The sequence below is a fragment of the Uranotaenia lowii genome, chromosome 3 (genome assembly GCF_029784155.1).
Source record: "Uranotaenia lowii strain MFRU-FL chromosome 3, ASM2978415v1, whole genome shotgun sequence".
NCBI lineage: Eukaryota > Metazoa > Arthropoda > Insecta > Diptera > Culicidae > Uranotaenia > Uranotaenia lowii.
In genome coordinates, this window is record NC_073693.1 from 72,792,162 (window position 1) to 72,805,850 (window position 13,689).

The 13,689-nt window shown below is 33.3% G+C and overlaps 1 protein-coding gene and 1 non-coding gene across 2 annotated transcripts in view; both read left to right on the forward strand.

Annotated features, from left to right (window-relative positions):
* Positions 1-233: 233 nt before the first annotated feature.
* The window catches only part of LOC129755158 (ubiquitin-conjugating enzyme E2 W), a 122,943-nt gene continuing 109,487 nt past the window's right edge, over positions 234-13,689 (forward strand). Inside the window, exon 1 of the mRNA XM_055751515.1 lies at positions 234-728. Within this exon, the coding sequence (XP_055607490.1) occupies positions 681-728 (48 nt within the window). The 5' untranslated portion in view covers positions 234-680. The remainder of the gene's footprint in view (positions 729-13,689) is intronic.
* On the forward strand, positions 3,962-4,067 carry LOC129758845 (U6 spliceosomal RNA). Its single transcript, XR_008740086.1, has one exon. It is a non-coding gene; the product is annotated as a U6 spliceosomal RNA (small nuclear RNA).

A 13,689-nucleotide genomic window follows, 5' to 3' on the forward strand; every position in this document is an offset into this window, starting at 1 on the left:
ACATACATAACTTGTTATTTTTTCTTAATGCTTCCATCAATAGGATCAATAGGAAAACAGACAATTTGAAAAGCCTCAAATTCATTTTGAAATGTATTGATTTTCTCTGGCAGCACGGCACATGCGCTGTCATCATTTCCCTTTTCTCATCGCGTTTTTGTTTTGTTGTTTATTTTCCTATCTGCCTTTGTTTGGCATATTGCGTCAACGACGGGGAGAGAAACAAAAACTGTCAACAAAATACATCACTTTTCACATCGAAGTACGTCTGCCTGCGGATTAACAGAAAAAAAAAATCGTAAATATCGGAAAAGCATAATAAATATTTAGGCCACAAATTAGTAAACTAGTCAGTGTTAAATTTCGTGAGAAGAGTGTGATTAAAGGTACATTGATAATCCGTAAGCACGTCGACTCGGGGAACATTCGTGACGCATCTCGATCAGTGAATTCGTCTTAATCCGGGAGCGGGGAGGTTGCGGTGGTATTTTGATCTGCGTTCCGTGTTATCTCGGGAGAAACCCGGAAGGAAAGTTAATTTAGCAGCTGTGCTGTCGCTGGCGCCGTAACATTCCTTTTTTGAGAAATCACTGGAATCCAACCAGAAGAGAAAGGAGAAACGTTTCGATAAAGTCTCGGAAACTCGGCCGCCGCAGGTTGTAGGTTCCCTGTGAAAACCTATGAGCCAGGCTGATAGCTCGAAGAAAATGGCCATGAGTCCCTCGGAGGTGAGTAGAACCACAAAAATTTTTTAGTCCTAAAAAGCCAATTAATTAGATTAATCCAGTTATTGTGAGCTCAAATCTCTGTTACGTATTCAGCATGTTGGGATCGATGATCTGGCGAACGAAGGTCATTCGTATTTTAACTATTCTTCAGTAGGAACTTTAATAGAAGAATCATCGTCCTAAATCAGCGAGGATATTCAATATTCAAATACCTAGCATTCCTAATATCAGATTTTTATGTACTTGAAACCCGTAATCTGTATAATTTTCGTTCCATGTTGGCCGCCCACTAATATTTTTGAAATTTTTGTTTTGATTTTGTTACAAATTGGTTATAACTTTCTCAAAAATTTTGTCATGACAGTAACAATTTTCCATATATTTGGTTCTACTTTTTCAAAATTCATAGGTTTGTCCTAATAATGCCATAATGACACAATTAAGCAATGATACTGTCAAAATTTTGTCATGATTTATTATTATTTAAAAATTTATTTTGTCATGATTTTGTCGCAGTTTTTTCTATAACTTTGTCACAAATTAGTCAAATTTTTTTTAAATTAAAAAATATCAGAAAATTCTTTATTTTTCTGTCAAAATGTTGTTAAATTTTGTCATAATTATGTCTCAATTTAGCAATGCTTTTGTCACAATTCTGGCACAATTTTGTTTAGATTTTTTCATATTTTCATCATAATTTTGTCACAATTCAGTCATAGCTTCGTTATAATTTTGTCACAAATTGGTCACAACTTTTATATAATTTTAACCATGGTTCTAGAAAAATGTTGTCATAATTTTCTCACGATTCATTCATAATTGTATATGATTTTGGCACAGCTTTGTCCAAATTTTGTCCAAATTATGACACAACGTTAATGATTTTTTATCAATTTTGTCTTAGTTCTGTCATAGATTTGACGTAACGTTGTAAAAAATTTGTCATGATTTTGTCATTATTCAACTTTGTAGTGATTTTGTTTCAGTTTTTTCAGAATTTTGTCATAGCTTTGTCATAATTTTTTCATGATTTTGTCACAGTTTAGTCAAGATTGGGTTAATTACATGTTCATATCAATTATGTTCAGTAAATTTTAAACATTGTTTTTTAGATTTAAATTTGCTATAAATAGCAATAAATTATTTAATTTATTGGAGAATGTTCTGTAGAGCAAACAAATGTATAAACTTAAGCCTAAACTTTATTCTATAAACTTACTTAATTGTAAGGAGAACGAATCTCTGCGATGGAAACTGCATCAATTTGCCTCTGAAGTCAGAGATGATTTTGTTGGCCATTTCTTTAATCGATTCAATGCCCGCAATCCGATGAAGATTTTCGGTGTTGTGCCAAGGTGGAAGCCGCAAAATCATTTTCAGAACTTGTTCTTAATCCTTTGGATGGCCTTTTCCCTCGTCGCGCAGCAGCTAGACCAAATCGGAACTGCATACATGATCGCTGGTCGGAACACCTGTTTGTAGATAAGCATCTTGTTTCTCAGGTACAATCTGGATTTCCTGTTGATGAGAGAATAAAGAGATTTAGTCTCTATATTTATTACATTTAGATTGAATATTTTCAATGTGATTTTTAAAAGTAAGATTCCGATCAAATGTGAGTCCCAAGTACTTCACGCGATCAGACCATTCTAATGAAATCTCATTAAAAGTTATAGGAAGATTTTCATTAGGTTTTAAAGAATCACCTCGATCACCTTTTTGAAGGTCGCAATACATAAATTTCAAATAAGGATCTCTAGACGATAAAGAGGAAGGAGGAGAAGAAAATTTTCGAACAATTTTGGGATTTTTCCAGTCTATGAAATTGGAGTGATGATTACCTGCGCAATTCGCACATTTGAAGAATTCTTATTGTCGTTTATCACCACCAAAATATAATTTCAGAACCACGTCCATATGTTGATTGTCAAAATAATTTAAAAAAAAAATTCTTTAAAAAAATTTCGCGTTACAAGATTCAGTTTTGGAATTACATGTTATATCATGACGTCATATGCAAAGTTTCCCCACTTTGATCGATTCTTCTGTAAAATGTTCACGCCTTGGTTCAAATATTGTTGACTGCATCAGCTTCTGGATCACGATTTGACCACAAATCGTCCACAAGTGAGATATTATTATTGAGGGAAAAATCACATTTTTAAGGTATACGTTCCTATCTTCAGATTTTTTTTATCAAATAAAAGCAACGAAATTTTGCGGTACGGATAGTGTTTTCTTTTCCACGAATGATTCAACCCCGAACTGAAATAATTACGCTAGGGCGGTTGTTTACTTTCGATTGGTGCGAAGTTAGTGATCTTGTTTATTTATCGTTCGAGTAGTAATTTGATCTGATTATTGTTGCCGCACTCGGTTTTTGTCGGTTTCAAGTGCGGCCTCCCTTTGTGATTGTTACCAGGCTCGATGTTTTCAGTCTTATGATTTTCAAAATAAAAAGCATTTTTCTATCACAATCATTAAAAATAATAATAAAATGTGCAACATTCAAAATTCTGCCAAACAATTTGCAATGATTTTAAGTTTACAAATTCGGACTGCATTCATTAATATAATCGGACAAAATTAAGACGAAATGGTACAAGCATTTTCGCACAGATCCAAATGAATTTCCATCGAAAACATAAGTTGACAGCAGAACAGCTGCATTGAATTTAGGAAAACACTCCACGCATTTTAGCGCAGATATGATAAATGAGACACAGCCCCAGATTGTTCTCGTTCGCGTGTACAAATCTACCGTTGAATCGAGAGTCTTCATTCGATGTGATACCCACACTTTTACTCTCAACAACAGCAGCATCCAAGAGTTCGTTTGGGGTTCCGGGGCAACTAAATTGGCGACTGGGACCGGGATCATTTTTGCACATGCATGCATGTTGTGTATTCATAATTTTTCCCCGTCGTTTCTCCGACCAGACCAGGAATCATCGCGAGGATCGCGTCATTTGGGAGGTGCGTGGGAGTTATAAATAAACCCATTAACCTTTCGCCAATTCCTTAACCGTTGGGGCTGCTGCATTGGACATTCGGCGTATCTGCAACGCGCTACAACTGAGAGCCAAAACGTGTATGGAAGGAGATTATTTTGTGCCGTCGTTGCCGGTTGAACTATTGAATCTTGGACACCGCAAATTGGCCATTCGGCACGTGCTCCAGCAGTGAAATTTTGGACTATGTTTTAATATAGAAAGCAATATATACTTTAAAGATTCCTAGCTTCGATTGGACATATACTAAAATTGGAACGATACAGAGAAGATTAGCATGGCCCTGCGCACGATCGTTTCATGAAAAGTAGTCATGCAATACCTCGCTACACTAAAAAAAGCATAGTAAATCTTCTAAATCCGTGGTTTGAATGAACAACAGGCAAAAAAAATTTTTGAGTCAAATATGTTTTGTTGTTTATAATACCTTACGCATAGCTATTTTACCAGTGCTCAATTTGGCTGCGCATAGTACCGTGAAAGCACCACTGGCCGCGCAGTACCAATGGCCGCGCACATTCAATTTTAATCATTATTTTCTCCGAAATTCAACAACGAAAATTTCTATGTTTCGCATTTTCTGATACCTACGCTAAGGATTTTTCATTTGCCATACGAGAAATAAATTTATTCTGCTTTTTGAGGTCAGGAAAAAATAAAAACAAACATCGTTTTTGCCGGATGCCATTTTGTCTGTTGTCCTTAGCAAGTGAGCTATGCGGGTCCCTTTTTATAATTCACTTTTTTGTGTTGAATTAGAGCACCTTGGCAAAAATTTCCTAACGTAAGTTATTTGTGGCTGTATAATGAATCAATTGTGAAAAAAAGTGAACAATTTGAAGTTTCTGTTGCGGAAAAAATGACAATTTTGTTGTGCACGGCCATTGGTACACTTGATTTTTGAATGTTTCTATCGCCGCGCACGGAAAGTCTTCTAGTATTCATCAGCAGTTAAACGTAAAGAAGTTCTTCGGGAGTTCACTAAGGTTGCATAAGATTCACAGGTAAGCTTTCCAATCAATGTTTTCCATCATATAACCGGTTGAAAAAGCACAATTTTTAGAAACAATATCAGAAGAAACGATTATCTAATGAAAATGGCTACAAAGTGTTGGAAATTTGAGGTTAGATAGCAATTCGGATCTGTTTAGTTTTAGTTGGTCAATTTCCCCGTGGATTTTCAGACAGCTCGCCGAATGTGTGATGATTTATCGAAATCGGGACCGAAAACATTGTTCCAAAACAACTTCCGGCAAAATAATGCTCTGTAAAAATGGCGTCTCATACTAATTCAGCAGAGACTAGTTTCACAAACAATGGAGACAAATCGGTGTTTGATGTGTGAATCATAAAAAGCCTTACCTGAGAATATTCACAACGAACCTTAGAGCCATGTAAACAACATTTTAAACTGTTTGGATACCTTATTTGCTGTTAAAACCCTAATTAAGACGTGCGCGGCCATTGGTACACTTGTGAGCGGCGATTGGAACAAGCAACATATGCGTGCGCGGCCATTGATACACCGACACTTATTACAAAATCCCGTTTTGAGTGGCATTGCAATGAAAAATTTCTCGCTTTTAAATTTTTCCCTTAAAGTACGTAAGTTTTACTGCATGTCAGTGCTTTTCTTTCCAGAATCGCACAAAACATCCTTTTTGTACGGCACAAAGAACACCTGTCATAGCTTAAATGCGCGGCCATTGGTGCTTTCACGGTAAATTCGACTGCGTTTTAGTAAAATTGTCAATGAAATGATGCATTGTTTTACTTCGTGCCTAGTAAAATTGATATGTTTCATGATAAAAGTAGTATGTGCTATGAAAAAAATTAGTATGCGCGATGAGCTCGATTTAAGTAGTAAAATTACTATGTATTTTTGTTTGTTTATATGCATGCATTATGACATTATTTAAAAAAATTAAAATTCAGACTTCCGACATACGTCGGTCAATGTTAGTGTGTTCTCCCGATGCTCTGGAAAGATTTTCAAAGTTATGAAACTTGAAAACAGCTAAAAATTTGTTTGTTTACTTACGGGTTTGATGATTAATGATCCTTAAATAGTATAAACAACAAGAATGTTTACCATAGTAAAATTATCATACTCACTGATGTTTTTGAGTCAAATATGTTTTGTTCTCAAAAGTACCTTGTGCATAGTATTTTGTTGATAGGAATTGGTGCCACAATGTCTAAATTACTGTGCGGACGCTAGTTGTAATAGAAATTATGATGAAATTATCATGACCATAGTATTTTCGACAACAAACATTGAAAGTTATCGAAAATTACCAGATACATAGTAATTTCAATAATGTTTCATGCGCAATTTTACAAAATCGATGTTAACCCAAGCAACCAAAAATCCCATATCTACTTAAACTCGTGCCTCCAAAGTTCGGATTTCGCTGAACAAAGGTTCCAAAGGGAATTGGTACCGAATTTTCTCTAATGTGAGCATGAAAGTTCCAGAAAGTTCATCAGAGAGCCTTTTTTGTGATATGTCAATCGCATCCACGCAGTATAAAAGTTACAAATTGGGTCTTAAACAGCCTTCTGTGAACTTCACGTTCCAAGAAGTTCCTCAAATAGCCTTCTGCGAACTTCAACTTCCAAGAAGTTCCACAAATAGCCTTTTTTGTGACATGTCATTCGCATCATTCAGAAAAAAAATTTTCAAATTGAGTCTCAAACAGCCTTCTTTGGACTCGAAGTTCCAAGAAGTTCCTCAAATAGTCTTTTTTGAGACATCCGCCATTTCATGAATATGAAATGTGAACGAACATCCTCAAAGGGCATATTATCAATCAATCATTTTTGTTGGGCTTGGAAATTGTTGAAATGTATAATTTTTATTGGAACTTCAACTCAGAACAACTTGAAGCTAATTCGCAAAGGATTGTTTTTGGAAAAAGTAAATATTTTGACTTTAAAAAAAATCGTTCAACTGTATTTACTTTCCACGAATTTCTCAAACATTGAAAGTCAGTAGAAGCAATTCATCTATCCAATATCAAGATAAACTCAAGAATATGTATAATTTTATGCTTAACAGTTATAAACATGGAATTCCAATTTTTTTTAACCGATATTATTTTAACGGATGTTTGATTTATATGCCGTTTCGTAATGTTTCTGAGTACTAATCAACATGTGTCTTTGCTGCTGGCCGCTGGCTGCCTTTCTAGCAAAGCTTATTACCACATCGAATTTAAGCTGCCGGTGAGGCAACATCTAGGCGTGGCGTCATGACAGCGTGTTTGGCTATCATCTCGGAGGGTCGCGGTTCAAATCTGGTATCAAGGCTAATTTTTTCATTAGGTTGTGTGATTGCTTGAATAAGCGAAGCAAACAATTGTGTGGCAAAACTGGCGTGCGTGTCGTCATGTATCGAACAATGTTAAAACAAAATAATTAAGTAAAATAAATTGAGGTGATGGGAGGAATCAAGATGGATGCCGAGAAACCTTGCAGCACCACATGGCCTGGTGGTGACCAAAGTAAGAGAGGCGAGGAGAATTTTTTTTTTGTTTTTGCTGATTAAACGTTTACTTGTGGGCTGAACAGAAGGCTGTTCAAATGATGGAACTTCAAAGTTTCAATAAGAACTTAAATTTTGGGCTGAATAAAACGAACTTAGCACATTGATTATGCTGATTAAGCTGAGTTCGACCTTTTTATCGAGACTTTCGGTTACTTGGGAAAGTTTGCGTGGTTGAAAATACTATAACGCAGAAATGGTAAAATTATCTGACAACGTCTTTGGAACAGCCACCTAATTTTTTCCGTTTTCCGCAGTGATGTCAATTTAATTTATTTGTTTATGAATTCCAAAAAACTTACTCCTATCAACCAGCTAATAACTTTGTATTTTTCCCTAATAAGATACAAAGTTAAGGTCTTCGACAAAGTTGTTTAGCGGAAAATTTCCTTTAAAGAATTTATAAATTGGCACAAAAACCATAAGCAGGCTTGGTTATACAGAAAAAAACAAAAATGATGTTGATTTTTCAGTACAAAATATTCAATTTTCTCATACAAATTTACTCATGTAAAAGTTCCTTAAAAATTCTTCAAAAAATCATGAATGAGTTTTGAACCAGAACGAACCTTTTTAGACCCCAAGGTTTGAGAAATTCAAAAATGACCCCAAATCGACTCAGTCTACTGCAACATCTCATCTCGACTTGCCTGCCAGGTTGATATCTTATCCAGTGCACCATCTGAGTCGGTTAGCAAACGAATGTTTATTGTCATGATTGTTCTGTCACCGCCGATTACCAAAAAAAATACACTACATTGGCCGTCTGCCGTTTGGCCGGTGAATGATTGGAAAGGGATGAGAATGGGGTGGGAATGGTAAACTAGAAGCTGTCTTCTATTGCCGGCCGGTTTACAAACACAGTATCTGGCATGACCCTCTCAGAATTGAATGAAACTTTGTGTGTATAGTCCTCACGTAGTTAAGGCTCTTAGTTTTCCCAAAAAGATAAAGTAATAATGCCTACAAACCGTCCATACAACTTGTGCATATTTAAGGGAAAAAACTTTTTAATAATATTTTGAAAATCATGCAGTTTATTTTTTCAGTGTACATTTTTGCTTTTAATTCAAAAACTCAGGGGGTGGCAACCTGGTTCTTCTTGCGAACAAGAGTCATTATTTTTTTATCCATCGGGAGAGACGTTTCTGGTGTTTTCCTATTAAAGTACGGAGTTGAAAAAGTCAAAATTTCAACGAATGTTGAACCAGAACGATTGTTGTGTTAGTGTACAATCATTCATAATTCTCTAGGATTTGACATTTAGTTCGGTTCCTTGACAGCAAAATGTCAGGTTTGTTATGGGCCCACAAAATCGTATGCCCGTAATTTTGATGGTTGTCAAATGCAATAACAAAGAATAGTGATGCCATCCCTCTACAAAAACTGCTTAGTTGAATTGATTGTACTGATTTCGAAGAAAAAAACATTTGATTGTAATAACTGATGGTAAAAGTAAGGGGGAAATCCTACACTGAAAAAATGCAAACAAAACCTAAAGTCGATTATGAAATAATTGTAATTTAGGACTTTTCTGAGAACTATTCTTTCGTTATTCAAAATGCGGTACAGGGATATCATTGGAATTATTCCCAAGCAACAACACATTCGTTTGAAGTTTATAACAGAAAGAAAGGGAAGTAAGAAAACTTAAGTTTTCTTATAATACTAGCTGATTTTATTCGGCCTTGCTCGGGTTCACATAACATACAAATTAAAATAAGTCGTTTGAATTTTCAAAATTTTGGGAGCTCTATATTCATCATTATAAGACATTGGTTAGTCTTTTTAAAGTTTTTAAGTTAAATCACTGTGTTCATCGTTTTCACTGCATTTATTCGTTTCATTTCGTCTTATATTTTTTTATCTTCAAATGATAAATTTTTTTTTATTTCTTCTATCCCCCATCTAATAAAAATCTCTTAATTTTTAAGATGGTTCCCTGTACTATGGTATATTCAAGTTTTATTTTCTTAGAAATTTCTAATCTTTCTAATTTCAAATCTTGTTGATCCATGTTAAAAACTCATTTTTCATGTTTTCAATTGAATGTTTGCTTTTTTAGCTTTTTCTATTTCACACTCTTTTATGGGTACTTGTTCTTAAATGTTGAAAGTTCCACTAATAGTTTTTTAAAGTTATCGAAAACAAATCATCTTAACAGAAGTTACCATTATAATCATTGAGAGTTTATTAAAAAAAGCCAAAACGGTTGCCGGAACACAAAAATTTCATTCGTTTGTACCTATAAATAAACCTACCTATAAATAAACAAAGGGCTTTTTATTTTCTTTATAAATAAAGTCCAATGTATTTTATTGAACGATAAAAACGATTTATTCTTGTATACAAATACGGACTCCGTTCAATTTTGGTAACACGCCGGTACATTTTGTTTTGCCAAAATCAAACTTTTTTTTTCTCAAATATTTTTTCAGTTATTTTTAAAAAATAACTATTATCATTATCAAAAACGTTTTTTTTAATCAATTTCCGACCATTTATAGTAATTTTTTATTATTTTTTTCATCATGTTTTTAATGCATTTTGCAATTTGCTTGTTTCGTTTATGATATTTGTTTTCATTTTTCATGTTTCTTTTTTTTTCTTTTCTTTTTTTTGTTTCGATTATAGTCGTTTTACCATCTTTATGGCATTCGCGACTTTATCAACGTTGCAGTTGGCGGATCGTTATTGAAAAACTTATCCGGTACAACTGTGTTCGATGTTTACTGTTGGGTTCGAACTCGCGGACATCGGCTCAGGAGACAACAGACTTGCCAACTGAATTATATCACAAACCCTTTCATGTTTGCTGTTTTTGTCATTCTTCATAATTTTTTAGTTTTTTTTGTCATTTTCAGTCTTTTGTTTGAATTTGTTGAAATTCGAAAGGTTTCTTTGAAACCTTTCGAATTTTTCATCTTTTCGTAATTTTTGAGTACTTTATAAAAAATTAAAAAAAAACTTTTGTGAAATTATTTTATCGGCTATATCGGTGAAATTTATATTCTTTGATAAAGAATATTTAAGAATTGAAAGATTATAGACGGATAGAAGATTAGAATAAGATGAAAGATGTTGAAATTGAGCGGAAGGGTAATTTTAATTTGAAAACTTTTCATTACATTTCATCGATTTGTTCCTCACGGGCCTACTACCTTGCAGTTGTTGATACAGATAGAAGTGTAGCAACCACCACACAATAGTAGGCCTAGCGTGGTTCGTCCCACAAGCGGAAACTTGCAGTACGAACGAACAAAAAAGATGAAATGTGATCGCTCAAAAAAGCTTCAAATACGACCGAGACACATTTATCGTGTCACATTTGGCACATGTGCCAAAATCGGATGTTGCCAAAATCGAATGTTGCCAAAAACGCAAAGAATTTCTAAACATTTTCAATAAATTGGAACAAGTTGGACAAAAGCTTGCATGCAACAAGTTTTTGCTAAAAAATCCCTATAACTAACGGACGCTTCCATATGTAAGTTTGCACTTTGAGAGAAAAAATGTGCGAATTTTTATTTCATACAGATGTTTAGAAGCATTACCGTAGGAACGGGAGGGGAATTCCCATATTCTACTCTACACTCAAAATTTCAAATTCATAAACAAATTATGATAATAGAGCAAAGATATTCAAGAGTTACTATCTGAATCAGAAACTTATACAAAACCCTCAAAAACCCATTACAAGTTCAAAATTCTGCAACAGTTTTTAAAATTGTTTTTTCAGCACGTATCCGAACCGGACAAATCCGGGCTGTTTTATATAAAAACCTGGCAAAATCCGGGTATTTGATTTCGAAATTCTCTTCCAAATCCAGGCAAAACCGGGCATTTTTGGTCAAAGCCTGGGAATTGCACATAAAAAATCTAGAAAAAAAACTTAAATAACCTTTATGATAATTTTTTGAAATTTGCTGCAAAAATTTTGGACGCATAAATAAAAAAAATTACAACACAATTTGTTTTCATAAGTTTGATTGAGGAATGAGAATTAGAACAAACCCGGACTTCTCCAATGAAATCTGGGCTACCGGGTCGGGCCAGACTTTTCCCAAATTCTATATTAAATATCCGGGCCCATCCGGTAAAAACCGGGCAATTTGGCAACCTTATCATAGAAATTCAGGTCTGAATATTTAATTTTAAATTAAACTCGTTTTGGAGGTTCTGGTTCCATATTCCTACAACCAAATTCGTATTTCTACATATTTTCTTATTACTGATTTTGTATCAAGTTAAGGATTCTTGTTTTTAAGTTCGAATAATCATAAGAAATTATGATTGAAAAGCTGCTTTAAAATCTTTGTTCGAATTCGGTTTTGCATTTAATATCAAATTTGATTCATGTTTCTCGAAAATCAAATGCATTTTCAATATTTTGATAATAGTTTTCCGAATATGGAAAAAGAAGAAATTTGTTTTATATTCAAATTCGTAGTTCTTAAACTTTATTCTAACACAAAATTGAAACATTAAAAGCTTCTAAGTGGCAATCCAAAATTGAGAACCAGATTCTGATTCATCATTCGAAATTCACATTTCGAATCATATTCACAAAACAGATTAAAAATAAATAATTAAAATAATAAATTAAGATTAAACCAGCACTACAGAATTTAAATAATAGATTCATGAATGATGGCTCTACGATTTGGCTTATGAAATTCTGATCTTTAATTAAGATTCGGAAATCGTATTTTTTTGTACATTTCGGAAATCTTATGAAAATTCGGAAACATTCAGGCTTAGAATTCAGATTTAAAATTCAGAAAAAGATTTAGCTTGTGAATGAGATTTTCAATCGACATAAAATTGTTTAGAAATTCAAGAGAACAAACTTAAAAATTTGCTTGTCAATTCAATTTCAGATTTCAAAGTTTTAAATCAGAATAAGTTTGTACCCAAAATTCAGCTGAAAATCACAAATGTAAAGTAGAATTTAAGTTGATTTTCATGCAAAATATCCCAAATTATATTGAAAAAAAAAAATCGTTCACAGGATTTTTAGTATGGAATTGATTGTTTATGAAAAACATGTTCTGTTTAAGAAACATGTACCTGATCTACACCTAAAAAATCTGCACAATTTATTTTTTATTTTTGCGGTGTGTTGTAGTAAACATCATTAAGGGGGGGGGGGGTAGGGTTCAAACACTTTCAAAAAATCGATTTTTTTATTTTCTTATTGTAAAACATTTCAAGAATGTTGTGTCAAATTTTCAAGTCAATTGCCACAAAACTGTAGAAATTATAGGCCTTTATCTCCTCCTATCTAATACTGCAAGAAAGCAAGAGCAGAAACTTCAAACGCGCTTTTCTCGAAAGCATATTTTTAAAGTCCGTGGACATCGTCATTTGAAAACTACTTATCCGATTCTTTTCAAATTTGGAACATATTTTCATACATATAAAATACCAGACCCAAACGTTTTTCTTTTTTTTTTGTTTTACTTTGGGGAGATTTTACAGATAAAAAATGGCAGGTTTTTTCGTGAAAAATCGTAGTTTTTACTTCAAACAGCCACAACAATTTCATAAAAAAATTTTAAAGTTAAATAAAAACGTTGGGGTCCAGAAAAACATCTATTAAAAATATTTTGCTCTGATTTTTTGACTTCAGATGATTCTGTGCTGAGATACAGTGTCCACCGCAAATCCTGTTTTCTAAAAGGCATCCTCGAAAGTGCTCCGTCACCGGTTCATTTTTCAATATTTTTCTACGAAAAAATTACTAAATGTTCTTTTGACAATGCTTTGTATAATGCAAAAAATTTGAATACATTTGTTTGAACGATAGCTCTAGAAAAAAATCGTGAAAATGGTGTTTTTTTTCTACCCGTTAAAATCCAACCCCCCCCCCCCCCTAATATTACAGCTTTTTTTAAAGCCAAATTTCAAACTAAAATCATAAATTAAGTGCAAGTTTGCATCATACAAATTTGATTCGAAAAAAAATTTTATCACTCAATGTTTTTTTTTGGAAAATTATATTTATTTCATCAATGGTTAGAATCTTGGAATTTGCAAAAAAGTTTAGAAGATTGGGCTTGTTTGATTTTAGTATAGAATAAGTTTTTATTAAAGAAATTGAAGGCAACCAGACTTTTAAACAAATTCAAAAAATTTAACCATCGATGAAAGCAAATTTCATATTTTGTTTCTAGAGGTTTCATAACAAAAAAATTAGCTCACCTTTTAGGTTAAGGACCACTTTTCTAAAGTTACTTTGTTTAAGGTTTTATCAGTGACACTTTACCATCCTTGTGGCATTTGTGTCTTCTCTTAAGTTACAATTACATACGAAAACTATTAATGAGTATTTGAAAATGAATAATCATATAGTTAAAAACAATTTTTTTTTATTTTTTTTTAATTCGTGTGTTGTTAGACA